General features: G+C 38.3%; 1 protein-coding gene across 1 annotated transcript; it reads right to left on the reverse strand.

The window, feature by feature from the left end:
- Window positions 1-5,176: 5,176 nt before the first annotated feature.
- LOC140860648 (uncharacterized) lies at window positions 5,177-11,495 on the reverse strand. The gene is made up of 10 exons (XM_073263652.1): window positions 10,956-11,495; window positions 10,708-10,784; window positions 10,010-10,284; window positions 9,386-9,556; window positions 8,984-9,298; window positions 8,069-8,354; window positions 7,535-7,825; window positions 5,862-5,913; window positions 5,622-5,661; window positions 5,177-5,439 (listed from the first exon to the last, which is right to left on the reverse strand). Exons 1-10 carry the CDS (start codon window positions 11,493-11,495, stop codon window positions 5,177-5,179), a joined length of 2,310 nt encoding a protein of 769 aa, XP_073119753.1.
- Between the last annotated feature and the right edge of the window lie 4,158 nt (window positions 11,496-15,653).

The following is a 15,653-nucleotide window of genomic DNA, read 5'->3' on the forward strand; positions in this document are numbered from 1 at the left end:
AGATCCAAGATAAAGTGGAGCTTCGTCATTTCTTTGATCTAGATTAGATGATACAGACGGCCATGAAAGTGGAGCAACAACTCAGGTGGAGGGGAATTGGTCGAGTTACATTCGGTGTAGGGTCGTCGACTTCTTGACGTCCAAATGATGCAAAATGGGAGGATAGCAAACCTGTGTCCAAAACAAAATCTGACACCAAACCGGAGGCGCCTAAGCAATGTAAATCTGAAACATCTTCTAATCGTACTAGAGATATCAAGTGTTTTAGATGTCAAAGTATTGGACACATTGCTAGCCAATGCCCAAATAAGAAGTTAATGATTATTAATGCTTGTGGTGATGTTGAGTCTGAGAGTGAGGAGGATATTGAAAATTATGATGATATGCCTGCCTTGGAGGATCCTGATGATGAGGGATATGGTGCGGTGATTGGTGAGATGTTGGTGACTAAGAGAGTTTTAAATGCCCAACCAAAGGAGGAGGAAGAGAGTCAACAAAAAAATATTTTTCATACTCGTTGTTTTGTGAATTGAAAGATGTGCAGTCTCATTATTGATGGTGGGAGTTGTACAAATGTAGCAAGTTGTGAGTTGGTAGAGAAATTAGGTTGCCTACTCTAAGGCATCCTCAGCCATATCGATTGCAGTGCTTTAATGACTTTGCTGAGGTGAAGGTGACGAAGCAAGTAGCTGTCCTATTTTATATTGGTAAGTATGCTGATGAGGTAGTGTGTAATGTGGTGCCTATGCATGCTTGTCATATCTTGTTGGGTAGACCGTGATAGTTTGATAGGAGGGTAGTGGATGATGGATTTAGAAATAAGTATTCTTTTACTATGAAAAAAGTGTCCATTGTACTATTACCCATGTTTCCAAAGAAAATATTGGAGGATCAAATGAAAAATAAAAAAAGAGAGGAGGACGAAAAAAGGAGTGACGAAAAAAGTGAGATGACCTTAGAAAAGAAAAGTGAGAGAAAAAAATAAGAAAAGAAAAGTGAAGGAAAAGAGGCTGAAAAAAAGATGTACATAGCCTAAAAGAGTGAGTTGAGAGATGTTTTGCATTCTCATGTTCCACTTGTGTTGATCTTTTATAAGGAGTTACTCCTAAACACAAGTGATATAGCCGGAAATCTTCCGAGCATCATTACATCTCTTTTGCAGGACTTTGAGGAGTTGTTTCCAGAGGAGCTATTGTGGAGAATGTGAGAGATCCATTAAAATTGCCAGTAGGACTAGTTACAAGGAGGCGAGCTAAGCAGTTCTAAGAAGCCTTTCAAAATATGTTGATAAATTATCAAGGGAGTGATGGAATGCTTGGAGTTTGTTTTGGGGAAAGTTGTAATGTCTTTCAAGTGCACGAAAGTTTGGAAGAACGAGTGGAATTATTAAACAAGGAATCGGAAGGCAGAACTCGCACCCCAGCGGAGGAAATTCGCGCTCGAGCGCGAGACACAATTTTAAAAACCTCAAGATTTGGGCGCGCTCGAGCGAGCCCAACATGTGCTCTAGCGCAAACCGCATGCGGGCGAGCGAGCACAACCCGACACGGCGCGAGAGAAATTCCAATGAAGTCCATAATCTTGCGCGATCGAGCTGGACTAACCTGCGCTCCAGCGCGAGATCAGCGATTGCACACAGTTAGGGTGTTTGTGTCTGTGCGGGATTTTGATAGTATTTTAATATCTTACTTATTTTAAGTGTTTTGGTTTATTTGAAAACTTTTCCATGATATCTTGTGATATCTTTAGTATTATTTTATATTATTTTGGGATGTAATATAAATAGAACAATTACATTCATTATTGAAGACAAATTAATTTGAGTATTGATTTTATAAGTGTAAAATTCTCTCAAAAATTTTATTGAAGCTTTTGCTTCGCCAAAAATCGAACTTATAAAAGTTTTTAAATTTGTGGAGTTTGTCAATTGTTCTTCATTGAATATTATCAGATACAAGTTATCTGAAAGTCTCATTGAATTAGATTGTTTCATAACTTTTGTTGTTAATCGTTCATCGATTAAAGGTAAAAATTCAATTCTATCTTTTATTATTTTTTCGCGAGATTTTACTTGTCTTAAAAAGATCGAAAACATCAATTGAGTTTTGAGTTTAATTGATTTGAGGGCACGAATTGGTTTATTTACGTGTTTGTTTTTCATTAATCAACCAGATTAATATCATTTGGTATCAGAAAACAGTTTCTTTGAGACAAGTAAGTTTGTTTCAACAATCCTTGTTCTTATCTGTTATTAGGTATTCATCTTCGTTTTTCGTTCTTCGTTCTTCATATAATTCAATTCTTCGTTAAAATTGAAAGAAACGGTGTACGTGGTTGTTATGTAAAATAAGGCAGTGTTGTCGTTTGTGTTGTAACACCACAGACAACACAGTGCAGCGGAAATTTAAAGCGTAAATAAAAACACAAGTAAATAATTTTGCACGAGTATAAAACTCGTGCGGGTGCCTTAGGGCTAAATATCACTAGTAAACGTAAGAATAGTCTTACAAAGTAATCCTAGTGATTTTACGAAAAGTCATTAAATCCTAAATTTCTCAACGAGTTGAGAAATCAAACTTGCATCCTAAAATACAATAAGAGTATAAAAGAAATTTGATGCAACTCCCGAAGCCTAAATTGAAGAGACATAAAATATCTTCAACAACACAGTTCCCACAGTGTTGTCTCTGATGTCTTCAACATGAACGGCGACACGGGGACATGAAACAACGATGGTTGCAAATTTTGCTTCAGAATTCTTCAAGATCTTCCTTGAATTCTTCAGAGTATGCGCAGAGTATTTTTTTTCTGAAGCTCTCACTTTTCTTGTGCGTGGAAATCTCCTTTTATAGATAAGCATCCAAAACTTGAAGATTGCCTTAGATAGAGTCCTACATAAATAAGGAAACTAGTTTTAGTAGGAAATAAACTCTATCAAATCTTGTAAATCAAATCTTGATAATATCGAATTATATTATGTCAAATAATAACCTTATCATAATCTAATTTAAAATTTGGAAAATATATCATTATCATATTTGAAAATATACACTCAATATTCACCAAATATCCTATCTTGTCTAAAAATCAAAATCTTATAATTTCCAATTAATTAGGGCCGAATATTCAAGGAATAAAATTCCTTTCAATCTCCCCCTTTTTGCTTTCTGGACAACACATTGCACAAGTGTGAGATAATCATAAACTCCCCCTGAGTTTAAAAATCTTCTCCCCATGAATTTTAAAGTCTCCCCTTGAAGTGTTGTCCTTCGTATCGTAACACGGTGGATAACATGGACAATAACCCATGGGATTCTTTAATTCATATAACAGAGCATAAGTGGGGTAGAAGATGTTAGTCTAGTTAACATATATGAGCAATTAAGGCACGTAACTAGAACGAACAAAAACAGTTATATTAAAATCAGAATGAAGCAAATAAAGAAAAGATGAGAGAAGAAGCAAAATCTAAATTTGATCACTATCAGAGTTATCTTGATCAGAGGCTTCATTCTCATCATCCTTAGTCCCAGATGGACCGGCTTCATCTTCATATTGTGCACTATCTCCCCCTGTTTGGCCAGAAATGCCGCCGACAATCAGCCAAGACCATGCTATAGAAGGCAATGTCTTCCTGAGCTTGAGCAATCTTTTCCTCGGCACGAGTCATCAGCAGCTGAATGGTGGCAGTTGTGAATTCCAGGGTAGTAGGAGTAGACACTGTTTCTTCAGTGTTGTCACCTATGTTGGCAACACCGGGTGCAACACCAGTAGCTTCAGCAGCAGGAGTAGGAGTAGGAGTCCAGGGCAAATCCAGAACTCGATTTCCCTTGAGAAGACCAGCTGCTAGCTTCAGAATCTCAGGTTGATCAGTGAGATTTTCTGTAATATTTCAGATGAAAGCTTGAGATTCCAAAATACCATAGATCAAAGATGGAAAGGGCAGCTTAGTAGACCTGAGTCCTCCATCAGCAAACTGGAGCACTGTCTTGAATACCATCTTCCCAAAATTGAAAGGACAGCCAGTCCCAATGGCATACAAAATGACCGCTTGTGGTCTTGTGATAACTGTGGAGTTGGAAGAAGGAGTCCAATTCCTCACTGCTATATTATGTAGTACCAAATAGAACGAGGTGAGCTTTGTTGCAGAAAAATGGTCAGAGAATTGTTTGACCATACCACCAGTGAGCACATTGATCACTTCATTGATCTTTGGAGGATTTTCTTCATCAACATCTGGGGTGGAATAGTGAGCATTGATCACGGCTGGAGAGAACTCGAACAGCCAACCCCGTAGATACACCAATCCATACTTTGCAGACTCTGGATCTTCAATGCTCGCGGTCAAGTTTGCATAGAATTCCAGAATCACCCTCTTACAGTAGGGTATCACGACAACAACAGTAGAATATAGTTGTCGAAGCTTCAAAAAGTCAATTAGATTGTACCTATCGTAGGAGCGTTCATCTATATTTCTTTCATCCAGAAGACCTCTGTGAGCGAGAAGAGGCCAAGTAGCAGCAGCATCACCAGAGTAAAAAATGAGGGAATGGGCAGCATCCATGTCATAATCCTCATCAACAGTGTTGTCCATGGTGTTCATGACACCAACAGCAACACTGGCAGCAGCAGCAGAAACATCCTCTTGGTCCAGAGGGTCTTCATCAGCATCCATGCTGGAAACATCCTCAGAGTCTTCTTCTTCTCCAATATCAGCACTCTTATCAGAAGAGTCAGCAGCAGAATCGGTAGAGGAGAAAGAGGCAAAATCTTGATATGCTTTGCCTTGTGCAAACTCCTCCATCATCTCAGCATCAGGCTCATCATCGGAGATATGAGCAGAGGGAGGAGCAGAAGAGGAAGCCTTTCCTTGCTTGAGGCTTTCCAAAATTTGTGCCAGAGTGGCATCTTCATCCGAATCAGCATTTGCTTGAGGAGCAGTAGCTGCAGAAGTGTCCTTAGGAGGAACACCATCAGATGGACTCGAATCACTGCTGTCAGAAGCAGATTCAATAATCAGAGCGGAGGCAGAGGCAGCAGCAGAGCCAGAAGGTTTCTTCCTCGCCACAAATTCATAATCGACATCCTCCGAATCATCATCAGAGCTGTGATCCTCTTCGGCCATGGAGATACGAGGACCCTTGTAGAATCTCTTGGATTGAGTAAAATCAGGGTTTTAGCCTGCTTGCCTTTTTGATCGGCGAGCCATTGGTGCAGCAGGATTCACCCTATTCAAAACGGAGAAATCAGGAAGATTCTCCACATCAATTGCGTTCCCTGGTTCTCCAGGCATGAGAACAGCAAGAGGAACAGGTTCCATGGGTATTGGAACTATCGGCAGAGAAGGAGTGGAAGATGGGTTTTCTGGTGTTGTAACACCGGCAGCAACATCAGGCTCTTTGTGGCCCATCTCACTTCGAATATCCTGCGGATCAAATCCTGCGGATCAACTCCTTCCATTGAACGAAAATTTGAGAGTGAGAGAAGGGTAGGGTTTGCAGAGAAAAACAATCGGGAATCAAGAATTGTGAAAAGATGATAATGCCCGATAATTATTAAAAATCATATATATAGAACCCTTATCTCAAACGGTAACAAAATCCTAACAAACCCATAATTACCCTGATCCCTGATCTCCCTCCAGTTACAACGGTAACTTTCCTGACGGCCAAAAATTAAAAACTAGATTAAAGAGATAAAATCCCATAAATAAGGCAATAATCTGAGATAACTATTTCAGCCCAAATCTTCTAGAATTAACTCCACATCGGCTTAACTCCACTGAAACAAAAATCAATCACAAAAATTCAATTTTTAGTAAATAGGGTAAATCATCAAAATTCGTCTATGTAGAACCTTACCCAAAAACAGGACCTTATGAGCAAAAATGCATATGCATGACCTATTTTACGCCTAAACAGAGTGTCACATAAAATAAAAATGCAATCACAAGCGAAACAATATGTTGACAAGTGTAGTGTTGCCTCTCGTGTTGCCAACATCATCAACAAAACCAAAGTTTTTCAAAAGAATTTGAATTTTGCACACTTGATTACCCTTAACAGACAAAATTTCAAAAGTGGTAGCTTTCACACTAATCGAACGGTCTTCATTGGACTCAACTAGGTAGCTTTTTCCATTTTCTTCCGATTTGACAAAGTTTTTTTTTATGACATTGGTCACCAAACTTCATAAAAGATTTTAACACTGAAAGTGCGAGACCACCTTTCATATGGAACAAGAACATGGAATACATTCCTCAACTACTTGGTGGTTTGATCAGAGTTCTAAGCCAAAAAGGGTCAGTGTGCCAAAAAGATTTTTGCAGAAAAACTTGGCATCAATTGAATCATTGTAACAGAAATTCAAGCACTACACAAAACAAAATGAGTGCAGAATGCCTAAAATCCTAAAAATGCATGACAAAAAAAACAACAGTGTTGTCGGTAGTGTGGTTACACCGCAGACAACACATGCAAAGGATTATAATGCACACATGCTGAGAGACCTCCGAAGAGTTGAGAATCTCTCATGATCTAATGCTTTAGTAAAGATGTCTGCCAATTGGTTATTGGATCCAACAAACTCCATTCGAATCATACCTTATTCTACCAAATCTCGAATAAAGTGATGACGAATGTCAATGTGTTTTGTGCGTGAGTGTTGAACTGGATTCTTTGATATATCAATAGCACTCGAATTATCACAATAAAAAATGGGGGGTTCACTCTTAAAACCATAGTCTTCAATCATTTGGTTCATCCAAAGAAGTTGTGAACAACAACTTCCGGCTGCCACATATTCAGATTCAGCGGTCGAAAGTGACACACAATTTTGCTTACGACTATACCATGAAACCAAATTATTGCTAAGGTAAAAACACCCACCAGTAGTGCTCTTTCTATCATTCACATCACCAGCCCACTCAGCATCACTAAAACCTACAAGGTTAGTGTTGGTTTCCCTTGTATACCACAATCCCAAATCCAATGTACCCGAAACATATTTCAAAATTCTCATAACAGCTTTTAAATGGGTAACCTTTGGATCAGATTGGTACCTAGCACATAAACACACACTGAACATGATATCAGGACGACTAGCAATCAAATACAAAAGACTCCCTATCATGCTGCGATACATGGTGTTGTCAACACCAGCCGCAACACTGTCTTTTCCTAATTTTTCACTTGAGCCCATATGAGTTTTCATGTTCTTAACATTCTCTTTGCAAAACTTTTTTATCAAATTCTTTGCATACTTACTTTGACAAAGAAAAATCCCATTATTTGTTTGCTTAACTTGCAATCCAAGGAAAAAGGTTAACGCTCCTACCATGCTCATTTCAAAAGTAGAAGACATGCATTCAACAAAACTATCAACATGCTTTTGAGACGAAGCACCAAAGATAATGTCATCCACATAGACTTGACAAATAAGAATTTCACCTTTGGCCTTTTGAATAAAAAGGGTTTTGTCAACCTCACCTCGTTTGAAGCCAATTTCGAGTAAATACTCGGTCAACCTACCATACCATGCTCGTGGAGCTTGCTTCAAACCATAGAGTGCCTTCATCAACTTGTAAACATGATCCAAGTGGTGTGGATCCTCAAAGCCTTTGGGTTTCTTCACATACACTTCCTCATTCAAAATACCATTAAAAAACGCACTCTTTACATCCATTTGGTAAAGTTTTATACCCATATGACATGAAATTTCTAGCAATATTCGGACAGACTCAATGCGGGTAACAGGAGCGAAAGTCTCATCAAAATCAACCCCCTCAACCTGAGTAGACCCTTGAGCAATCAACCTTGCTTTGTTCCTTATGATGTTTCCTGATTCATCGGTTTTATTTTTGAAAATCCATTTTGTACCAATGACATTACCATGATCAGGTGGTGGAACTAAAAACCAAACATCATTTCGGACAAATTGCTCAAGTTCTTCATGCATGGCATTTACCCAAAATTCATCATTCAAAGCATCATTGACATTCTTGGGTTCAATATTGGAAACAAAACAGGAATGCATTACCTGTGAGTATACGGAACTCATGCATACTAACCCAACCATCTTGCGGTAGTCAACTTTGTCCTTAGCACGGGTTTGCCTTGTTCCATGAACATCTCCAATAATCTGAGATGAAGGATGATTCTTCTGTATCTTGCTTGGAATGTCCTTTATAGTAATCATCTCAACTTTCTCATTTTCTTGCAAATTTTCATCATGAATAGTTTCTGGAGGAACCAGTGTTGTGTTTGGTGTTGCAACATCAGGAACAACACTGTGTTCTTCGGAGGAAATTTCCAGCGAGCTTTCAGTATCATCTTCAGCAGTTTTTCCCTTGAGATCTGCACCATCATCAAAAACAACATTAATAGATTCCATCGTTGTTCTGGTTCTAAAGTTATACATCCTATATGCACGATTATTAGTAGAATAACCAAGGAACAAACACTTATCACTCTTCGAATCAAATTTTGCTAGGTGATTTCTATCATTCAAAACATAACACACACAGCCAAATATATGAAAATAATTAAGATTTGGTCTCTTTCCCATGAGGATGTCATAGGAATTCATCGAAGATCCACTTCTCAAATAAACACGATTGGAAATATGGCACGCTGTGTTCAATGCTTCTGCCCAAAATCTTTTGGAGATATTTTTTGAGCTCATCATCACCCTAGCCATCTCCTGCAATGTTCTATTCCTCCTTTCGGCAATTCCATTCTGTTGAGGAGTTTTTGGGGCAGAGAACTCTTGTGAGATGCCCTTCTTATCACACAAAGAAGAAAACAATGAGTTCTCAAATTCCTTTCATGATCAGTTCTGATCCTTGCTACAGTCAAAGTATGTAGGTTAGTAATCTTGGTAAACAACTTCTTAAAAACACCAAAAGTGTCTGATTTTTCTCTAAGAAATCTTACCTATGTAAAACGAGAAAAATCATCAACACATACCAAAGAATACTTTTTACCTCCATAACTTTTGACTTCCATGGGACCCATCAAATCCATGTGCAAAAGTTCAAGACACCGTGTTGTCCCACAATGTTGTAACATGGGATGCGCAACACGGGTTTGTTTACCTTTTTGGCATGCACCACAAACATATGGAACACCAGTCTTTAGATTTGGAAGACCTCTGACAGCTTCATACTTACTCAGATTCTTTAAGGTCTTGAAATTCACATGTCCACGTTTTTGGTGCCATAGACTAAACTCATAAACCTTTGAGTGTCTACATGCCAATTCTTCACCGAGTTGGTAGAAGTTATAAACTGATCTTGTACCTGTGATAACACAACGATTAGCATTATCAAAAACATCACAAGTATTCTTATCAAACTTCACATGCAAGTCATCATCACACAGTTGACTAATTGAAATTAAATTTGCATTAAGTCCTTCAACGTGTAAGACGTTATGAAGCTTTGGAAACCCTTCCACATTGAGTGTTCCTTTTCCAACAATTCTTTCCTTTGCACCACCTCCGTAGGTCACTCTACCACCATTTTGTTCAAAGTAGTCCGTGAGGTGATCTTTCAAACCTGTCATGTGCCGAGAGCTTCCACTATCAAAATACCAATTACCTGCAGTGTTAGCTTTCAACGAAGTATAAATAACAAAACATCTAACATCAGGCTTTTGTATCCAAATTTTCTTCATAGTGGGCCTCTTTCTGCCAGTGTTGCTCTTGGTGTTGGACAACACGGAGGGTAACACTTGCTTAGATTCCCACAAAACATAGTCATTTTTAAGCTTACGACAAAATGGCCTGATATGACCAGATTTGAGACAATAGTGACATACAAAAGGACGCTTCCATTGTTTTGGCTTAGGAACAGAAACATCCTTTTCAACAATGAGTTTCTTACCTTTCGAAGCAGTTTAAGGATGGTTCAAGGAATCATTACCTTCCTTCACAAACACTGGTGTTTTGGAACATTCACCAGTTTCAAAAACACTTTCTTTAAAACCAAGTCCAAACTTATCATTCTTACCCATAGTCAAAATGAAATCAAGTTTGCTTGAACTAGAATTAAATTTATCAAGTGTAGTTTTTGCTCTTTCAAGTTCAGAATTCAGCAACCCTAATTCCAGATCTTTCTTACTCATGAGAATTTCCAGTCTAGCCACAGTAGCTTTCAATTCAGTATTCTCTTTTGTAAGAGTTGTGTTCAACTGATTCCTCTTGTTCCAATCATTGTATAACTCTTCATAGAGTTTTTGAATACCTTCCAGAGTATAAGGATTAGCTACATGTTCTTCATGATTGCTGGAATTGTCAAGGTTAGAAGCAACAAAACAAACAGATTTTTGAACAGTGTTGCATCCAGGTGTTGCAACACCGGAGCCAACACCGAAAAGATTAATCTGAAAATTTTTCTTACTCTCCAGTAAAGCAGTAAAAGATATGAGATCTTCCTGTTCAACCTTTTCTTGTTCTTCTTCAGAATCATCATCACCCAGAGAAACATTCATTCCTTTCCGAAGGCGATTTGCGCATTCATAAGCATAGTGGCCATATCCCTTACATTCCCTGCATTGAACATTATCAAAATTTTTGCTTGAGGACTGATTCTTACCTTCATACCTTTGACGAGGTCCTCGAGTAGGAGCAGGTTTTTGAGGTTTCTCTGACGTAGGCAGTCTAGGAAACTTTGAGGGTTGTGCACTTTTCACATCCTTCTTTTCTTACATTACCTTGAGATAATCAGTAAATTTCTTCGAGATCAAGACAATAGAATTTTCCTCAAGATCAGAATCCTTTACTTCCTGTTGAACTTCAGCAAAATCATTGTAAACATCATTAGATACTTGAAAAGCAATAGACTTACCTTTCTAGTCATCTTCGGCTTCCAACTCCATCTCATAGGTGCGAAGAGAACTAATTAACTTATCCAAACCCATTATAGATGTATCTTTTGATTCATCTATAGCACAAACCTTGGTGTGAAATCTTTTGGGAACAGAACGAAGCACTTTTGATACAAGTCTCTCGTTCGAAATAGGATCACCAAGAATAGATACTTCATTCGCAAGGCTCTTCAACCTTCCATTGTATTCCATGATGGTCTCTGATTCCTCCATTCTCATTTTCTCAAATTTTGAAGTTATGAGACGCATCCTTGTCTTCTTGACACTATCCGAGCCTTCACAGTGGGTTTGTAGTTTCTCCCAAGCATCCCTACCACAAGTACATGTACCAATTAGATTAAATATGTTCATATCAACTGAAGTGAACATAACATTAAGAGATTGAGCATTATAAATAGCCGTTGTATTCTCATCGGCTGTCCATTGTGATCTTGGCTTTGGTCCTGGTACATCATTATCTCTCATGGATGGTGTCCAACCGTCAAGAACACGCTGCCAAGCCCTAGACTCAATGGATTGAATATACATTCTCATCTTCAATTTCCAAGGGCCGTAGTTTGTCCCATCCAAAATAGGTGGACGAATTGCACTTGTGTACGTAGTGTCCATAACTAACCTGTAATACAAACCAGGAACTCACTTAGTAAAGTCAAGTTGTGGCTCTGATGCCACATGAAAGAAACGGTGTACGTGGTTGTTATGTAAAATAAGGCAGTGTTGTCATTTGTATTGTAACACCACAGACAACACAGTGCAGCGGAAATTTAAAGCGTAAATAAAAACACAAGTAAATAATTTTGCACGAGTATAAAACTCGTGCGGTTGCCTTAGGGCTAAATATCACTAGTAAACGTAAGAATAGTCTTACAAAGTAATCCTAGTGATTTTACAAAAAGTCATTAAATCCTAAATTTTTCAACGAGTTGAGAAATCAAACTTGCATCCTAAAATACAATAAGAGTATAAAAGAAATTGGATGCAACTTCCGTAGGCTAAATTGAAGAGACAGAAAATATCTTCAACAACACAGTTCCCACAGTGTTGTCTCTGATGTCTTCAACACGAACGGTGACATGGGAACATGCAACAACGATGGTTGCAAACTTTGCTTCAGAATTCTTCAAGATCTTCCTTGAATTCTTCAGAGTATGCGCAGAGTATTTTTCGTCTAAAGCTCTCACTTTTCTTGTGCGTGGAAATCTCCTTTTATAGATAAGCATCCAAATCTTGAAGATTGCCTTAGATAGAGTCCTACATAAATAAGAAAACTAGTTTTAGTAGGAAATAAACTCTATCAAATCTTGTAAATCAAATCTTGATAATATCGAATTATATTATGTCAAATAATCACCTTATCAAGATCTAATTTAAAATTTGGCAAATATATAATTAACATATTCGAAAATATACACTCTATATTTACCAAATATCCTATCTTGTCTAGAAAGCAAAATCTTATAATTTTCAATTAATTAGGGCCGAAATATTCAAGGAATAAAATTCCTTTCAAAAATCTTAGTTTTCTCTATCTTGTTACCCAAGTTTCTTGTCTTGTGCTACAACTTATTATTTTCGAAAAATTCAAAAAAAAAAATTGGTAAAAAAAAAAAGGGAACCTAAAAATTTGCTTAAAAAAAACAATAGAGAAGAAAAATAACTTGTGGCAATTTTTTCTTCTAGTTTTGTGTCTGAGTTCATCCTTGGATAGCAGTATAATCTAATATCCATAGATTTCTTTTCACTTGTGTCTGTTTGATATTTTGTGAAGTCAATTTTCTCGCGTCTACAAGTTTTTAAATTGAGGGTTTGATAATTACTCTACAAAGCAAAGCCTACCACATATTTTGAGTGAAAAAAAAAGAGTGTTGTGTGATTCGTTTGGAGTGACTTGTGAGAATTTGTGTGAGGATATTTTATTACTAACATTTTCTTGCAGGTACAATGAAAATTAATAAAAAAGTAGGGGAAAGTGCCAAGGAATTTCCAAAACTCAAATGGAGGCGTTGTTGGGGAATATGACTAGGATGATGAGGTCGGAGTTGGAGCCGCTACATGAGCGGATGAGTAAATTGGAGGAGAACAATAGTAGTGGTAGTAAGAGTAAAAATAAACATGGGATGGATGATTTTGACGGTGAGGATGATGAAAGTCATGATGATGATTGGGAAATGGAAATGCGAGAACGTGGTGTTGGTAGAAATAGGCGGGAGGCGGTGCGAGGAATGTTAGAAAATGGTGTTCAGATCAATCAGAATTGATACCCGATGCAGCGGAAGTTTAAAAATTTTATATGGAACGATTCCATATCATGGGTATCAAAACTTTATGATTAAATTGTGCGTGTAAAAATTAAATAACAATTAAATTTTTACCTTGAATCTCGAAACGAGATTATGGACACCAACAGATTACTCTGCTCTTGTTGTATATCCCATGAACTTATGGACGAACAATTCTTCAATCAGGTCCACGAACAGAAGTTTAATCCCTCTGATAGATTGCACTAGAAAATCTATCAGAAGTTTCTACGAAGAGAATTAACGAATTTGATCCGTTAAACCAGACTGCAAATTCAAAATTCACAGGCTGGATTTCAGAGAGAAAACACAGAGGGGGGGAGGCCACTCTAGGTCTCAAAAACCCTAGTGTTCGAAAATTATGAGCCTCTGTTATGTAATTTCTGTACTGCAATAACTTATTTATAATGTGGGCTGCTAACAGCTTAGGGCCTATTAGTCATAAGTTCAAGCCTGACAAGCAAAGCCCGCATGTTCAGAAAATAATATAAAATTCATCGTGACTCAGATTGATAAACCAATTTCACCAATGTGCACAGAAATCATTTCTGCACCTTTTAAAGTCAAGATAAATTTTCTGAATCCGAATTCAGTGATTTCCAAAAATACCCATCCCTATGTCATTTTAGGAAATCTTACTCTTCTACTCTGATATAAGAAGTCCTACTTCTTTGTTCATTAAATTTAACTCTTTAAATTTAATTATCTCAACGGGGATTAAAAATCCATTACTTGTGTGACCCTAAATGGTTCAGGGATACAGCTAGCCGTGGGCTCACAACTCCTTGTGACTCGAAACAACAATTTCCGACTTGCCCATGGAATCATGGTAAGAGCGCCTAACAACATCGCCCCATGATTCCCTAGGTATCACTGATAGTGCCTGCAAGAACCAATAGATTTTGGTTAGCGTACAGTACGGTCCCTTCATCCATATATCCCGATCGAATCAACAACCATTGGTAAATCGAGAGTCGTTCGAGATTCGATAACTATGCAATGCATCTTGAAGATCAAATAGTGACATCGCATGTGCTACTAAGAAACCATTTCTTAAAACACATCAAGTACTCTGGCCAGAGATTCGTCACACTAATATCTCCTCAGATTGCATAGGATATCCATACTAGCAAGTATGTGGTGAATCCTTGACAACAAAGCATCGACTCCTATATGTGTCGTAACTGTACCCAATCCCGACACCTGATGACCCCAATAGAGTCGGTAAACGAGTCAAAGTACAGTACTAGCATATAGAGTCTCAATGATGTTTCAAGTAGTAAGGACTAATGGTGTACAACCAAAACCGCGGACTTTATCCACTCGATAAGTGATAACCACTTGGAAAGTCCGGATAGGGTAGTTCGATCATTCATCGTATGAATATCCATTTGCATGTTTTGAACATCTCTATGTTCCATACCAATGAAACGTGGTACTCGGCATCGCAAATGCTAGACTCAATCTCGAGCGATCCTTATCCTTATTAACGGATGGCTCAATCGACTAGGAACTGTTTAGAATATACAGTGACTATAAGATGTGTTTCATGATAACCATCCCCATGTGCCACCACATCTTACATACACTATAGTATATTCAAGGTCTTCATCTAAACAACTTATAGTATGTCACAACATAATAATATGATAAAAGATAAAGTAAACGCCATTATAAAAGTGTAAATTATATTAAACAAAAGATTGTTTATACATAGAGTCATAAAAGCCCTTAGCCACAAGTTGGCTCACCGGGCACCCACTCTTTCAATCTCCCACTTGCCCTAAAGCCAACTAGTCATACTACGCAGTCCCATTGCTTCGCGATGTTTGTCAAATAATGGTCCTGGCAAGGGCTTAGTAAGTGGATCAGCGATATTGTCTGCAGAGGCCACTCTCTCGACAGTGATGTCTCCTCTTTCCACGATCTCCCGGATGATGTGGTATTTCCTCAGTACGTTTTTGGATCTTTGATGAGACCTTGGTTCCTTTACCTGAGCAACGGCACCCGTGTTGTCACAGTACACCGGGACTGGACCAACAACTTCAGGAATAACGCCCAACTCTTGGACGAAATTCCTCATCCAAACGGCCTCTTTAGCAGCAGCTGATGCCGCAATGTATTCTGCCTCAGTGGTGGAATCCGCTGTGGTGTCCTGCTTGGAACTCTTCCAAGAGACAGCACCGCCATTGAGCATGAATACAAATTCAGAGGTTGACTTTGAGTCATCCACGTCACTTTGGAAGCTAGAGTCGGTATAGCCTTCCAATTTCAGTTCTCTTCCTCCATATACCATGAACATATCTTAGTCCTTCGTAAGTACTTAAGAATGTCCTTCACGGCTTTCCAATGCATTTGACCGGGATTGGCTTGATATCTGCTCGTGACACTCAGAGCAAATGCTACATCCGGTCTGGTAGATATCATCCCATACATGATACTACCTATGGCTGACGCATATGGTACATGT

This window comes from Henckelia pumila, chromosome 4, assembly GCF_033568475.1.
Source record: "Henckelia pumila isolate YLH828 chromosome 4, ASM3356847v2, whole genome shotgun sequence".
Lineage (NCBI taxonomy): Eukaryota > Viridiplantae > Streptophyta > Magnoliopsida > Lamiales > Gesneriaceae > Henckelia > Henckelia pumila.

Coding starts and splice junctions, on each gene's coding strand:
- LOC140860648 (XM_073263652.1), bottom strand. CDS start 11,495: ATGGACACTACGTACACAAGTGCAATTCGTCCACCTATTTTGGATGGG. Junction 5,914..7,534: donor AAGCAAGCTCCACGAGCATG/GTATGGTAGGTT, acceptor CACTCTGTTTAG/GCGTAAAATAGGTCATGCAT. Junction 5,440..5,621: donor GAGGGAGATCAGGGATCAGG/GTAATTATGGGT, acceptor GTTGATCCGCAG/GATTTGATCCGCAGGATATT.